Source organism: Tupaia chinensis, unplaced genomic scaffold, assembly GCF_000334495.1.
Source record: "Tupaia chinensis unplaced genomic scaffold, TupChi_1.0 Scaffold000029_1, whole genome shotgun sequence".
Taxonomy (NCBI): Eukaryota; Metazoa; Chordata; class Mammalia; order Scandentia; family Tupaiidae; genus Tupaia; species Tupaia belangeri.
Window position 1 is genome coordinate 202,095 of NW_006159459.1, and position 3,070 is coordinate 205,164.

General features: G+C 46.3%; 1 protein-coding gene across 4 annotated transcripts in view; it reads left to right on the forward strand.

The window, feature by feature from the left end:
- Positions 1-3,070, forward strand: part of ACER2 (alkaline ceramidase 2) — a 64,227-nt gene that overhangs the window by 53,430 nt on the left and 7,727 nt on the right. For all 4 annotated transcript variants that reach the window (XM_027771250.1, XM_027771247.1, XM_027771245.1 and 1 more), the window contains one exon: positions 2,949-3,067. In XM_027771250.1, coding sequence (XP_027627051.1) covers positions 2,949-3,067 — 119 coding nt within the window. The remainder of the gene's footprint in view (positions 1-2,948; positions 3,068-3,070) is intronic.

Below are 3,070 nucleotides of genomic sequence, written 5' to 3' on the forward strand. Positions count from 1 at the left end.
GAGGCCTAGCCATCGCCCCCCCCCCCGGGTGGTGGTGGGGTGGCGCAGTGATTTTTCTCTTTCTTTCTCACTGTCTCTGTCTTTCTCTGGTGAGCACATGCATCCTATTGCAAAAACCTGGAATGATAATTCTGCCTAAGTCAAAGCAGTTAAATTAAAATTCTCCTTTGATGTCATAGTTTATCTATCCACCCAGCATGCATTTGTTTGACACCTGTTTTGGGCCAGGCACTATTGCTAGAGATTGAGAATATATTGGTAAATACAGTAGTTATAGTTTCTACTCTTTCTGGCTTTCTAGGCATTAAACAATTATACAAATAAATGCATAATTTCAACTTTGGGAAGTGTTACGAAGGAAACTGGCAGTGCACTATGAGAAAGTACAGTACATGAAGGCCTTCCTGAGATGGTAGGGGGTGTGTGTCCAGGAAAGCCTGTTTGGGAAAGGATTGGTACTGAGAACTGAAGAGAAGGTGGGCCAAGCATCAAGGGAGGAGCTCCTTGTGAGAGAGCAATGGCCTGACAGTGAGTCCTCCCAGAGAGTGTGGGGAAGAGAAAGGGGAGAGTAGAAATATTGATTTCTGTTAGTTGCTGAATGGGAATGTAGTTTCCCATGTCATGGGCTTCTATTAATTCTTCAAAAAAAAATTTTTAAGGGATTCATTTAGCCCTCCTACCAAAGAGCATTTTGGTTTGTGTTTTAAGCACATCTTTCTGAGCTTGCTCTTTTCTTCCATCTTTGTTGATGTTTTTGCTTATGTTTCTGTCAGGTACCTGGAAAGGAACTAGCCATTTAGGGTTTTTTGTTTTGCTTTGAAGAGAGATTTTTGCTATAGGTTGTATGTGCTCACTGGAAAAACAGAGAGAGATGGAGAGACAGAAAGCAAGAAATCACCCTCCCAGGGGAGATGGCCACACCATAATCCCTTCTCCTCTGTTCTCCTCTTGGGATCTTGGGCACACACACACGTGCCCAGTGTACTCTTCAAGCCACCTGGTCCAGGACTTGAACCGTGGTTGACTATGGGAAAGTTCAGTGACATAACCGTTACGCCATCTGCTGGTCCTGACAGTTAGGTTTTGACACCATCTTGTTTGTTCAACAGATATCAATTAAACTTCTTTTCAGATGCAGATATTGTAGTGGGCTCTGGGTTTTCTTTTCTTTTTTCTTTTAACTATTTATTATTATTATTTTCCAGTTTGATCAGCTAGAGAGAGAGAGGGAGGAAGTGAGAAAGCATGCCACCTAGTCCAGGACTCAAACTGTGGTTGGCCATGTGGGAATGTCCAGTGCCCCAACCACTACACCACTTGCTGGTCCCTAGTTCTGGGTTTTATAAGAGATCTTGACTGATCAATGAGTGATCCACCAAGGGACGGAGATCCTGAGGGAAGGGTTAGAAGGACCTGCAGCCACTAGATGCCTCTGAGCCTTCTTCCTCAGGGCTAGAAATGACCCACCTAAGAGCAATTCCATAACAAGGACAGAAAACAGTCATTGAAATTCCCTTTCCAAAGTTAGGGTTTGTTTTGTGCATTTTGTTCCAGTGTGTGCAAGAACTCCTCCTTCTCTCAGCAACTATTGAGAGCCTTTTCTGTGTCTGGCACTGGTTCAAGGGCTGGGGAGATAAGTTACCGTAAACAAATAAATAAATCAAGATGTAGAGGGTGCCTGAGGGGTTAGAGTCACTACAGAGAAAATTAAAGGAGGGAAGGAGGTAATAGAGAAGGTTGCTTGAGAGTGGAGACGGGAGTTGTAATTGTTAAAAACAGTGGTCAGGAAAGGACTTATGGAATGACATTTGAGCAAAGACCTAAAGATGGTAAGCCATGTGGGTAGCTGAGGGAAGGGCATCTCAGGCAGGGGATCAGCAATTGCAGAGGCCTTACTGGAACATACCTGGACATTTGAGGAATAGCAGGTCTTAGTTTGTTATTACATTGCTAATGGAAATACCTGAGACTGGTGAATTTATAAAAGTACAGTTTAGCAGGTCCCAGGTCTGGTGCTTCGGAAGTCCTAAAGCATCCTAAAATGGTGGAAAGCAGAACTTTGAGCGGAATGCAATGTGGTTGGTATTCGTATGGCCTTCTCTCTCTGACTCTTTCTCTGCCATCCTGTTGTTATTCCCTCTGCTTACAGACATCACCAGAACTCAGCCCAGAGGCCCTACCCTAATGACATTACCCACACCCCAGAGCCCTACTCCAGGACACTTAACTTCACAATACTATCTAGTCCCAACACATGCATTTCTGGGGGACATCCAGTCACCACTCACTAGGACCAAATTCCAAAATGTGGAACCTTGAGGATAAACCATTGTCCAGATCACAGCAGCATGGATCCTGCAGGGGCTTTAGTAGTGGCGTCGAGGGGGGAAAGCCCGTAGGAGAGGATGTGACGAGAGGGGAAGCCCATGCATGTGGGGCTGGAGGCCACTGTGAGTCCCTTGTCTTTTCCTCTCGTCAAGGGAAGATGTTGACTTGTGTGCTGAGAACTGACTGTAGGGGCAAGAATGGAAGGAGGCTGTGGATGAGATGATGGTGGCGTGGGCCCAGATGGAGGTGATGGGAAGAAGGCAGGTTGTGGATGTATTTGAAGGTAGAACTGCTTGTCTGGATGTGGGGCTTGTGAAAAACAAGATGGGGAGAGGAGTAGGGTCGGGCAGGGAAAAGATTGGGGTTGTGTTACAGACATGCTACACTTAGGTCTGTATTAGACATCGGTGTGCACGTGGCAAGCAGGTAGTTGAGTACAGACTCTGGAGCTGGGACAGGCCTGGGTGGGAAGAATGTCTTTGTGAGCCATCTGTGTGCATACCTCTGATATTTATACCCATGAGACTGTGGAGTGACTGTGTTTTGTAGGAAATCCATTTGGGGTTGGGGAGATGTGATGACTTGGACGGACAGTAATGTTCTCTGCCTCCCCCACGCAGGTGTGACAACGTGCGTGTGTTTAAGCTGGGTCTCTTCTCAGGCCTCTGGTGGACCCTCGCCCTCTTCTGCTGGATCAGTGACCGAGCCTTTTGTGAGCTGTTGTCTTCCTTCCACTTTCCCT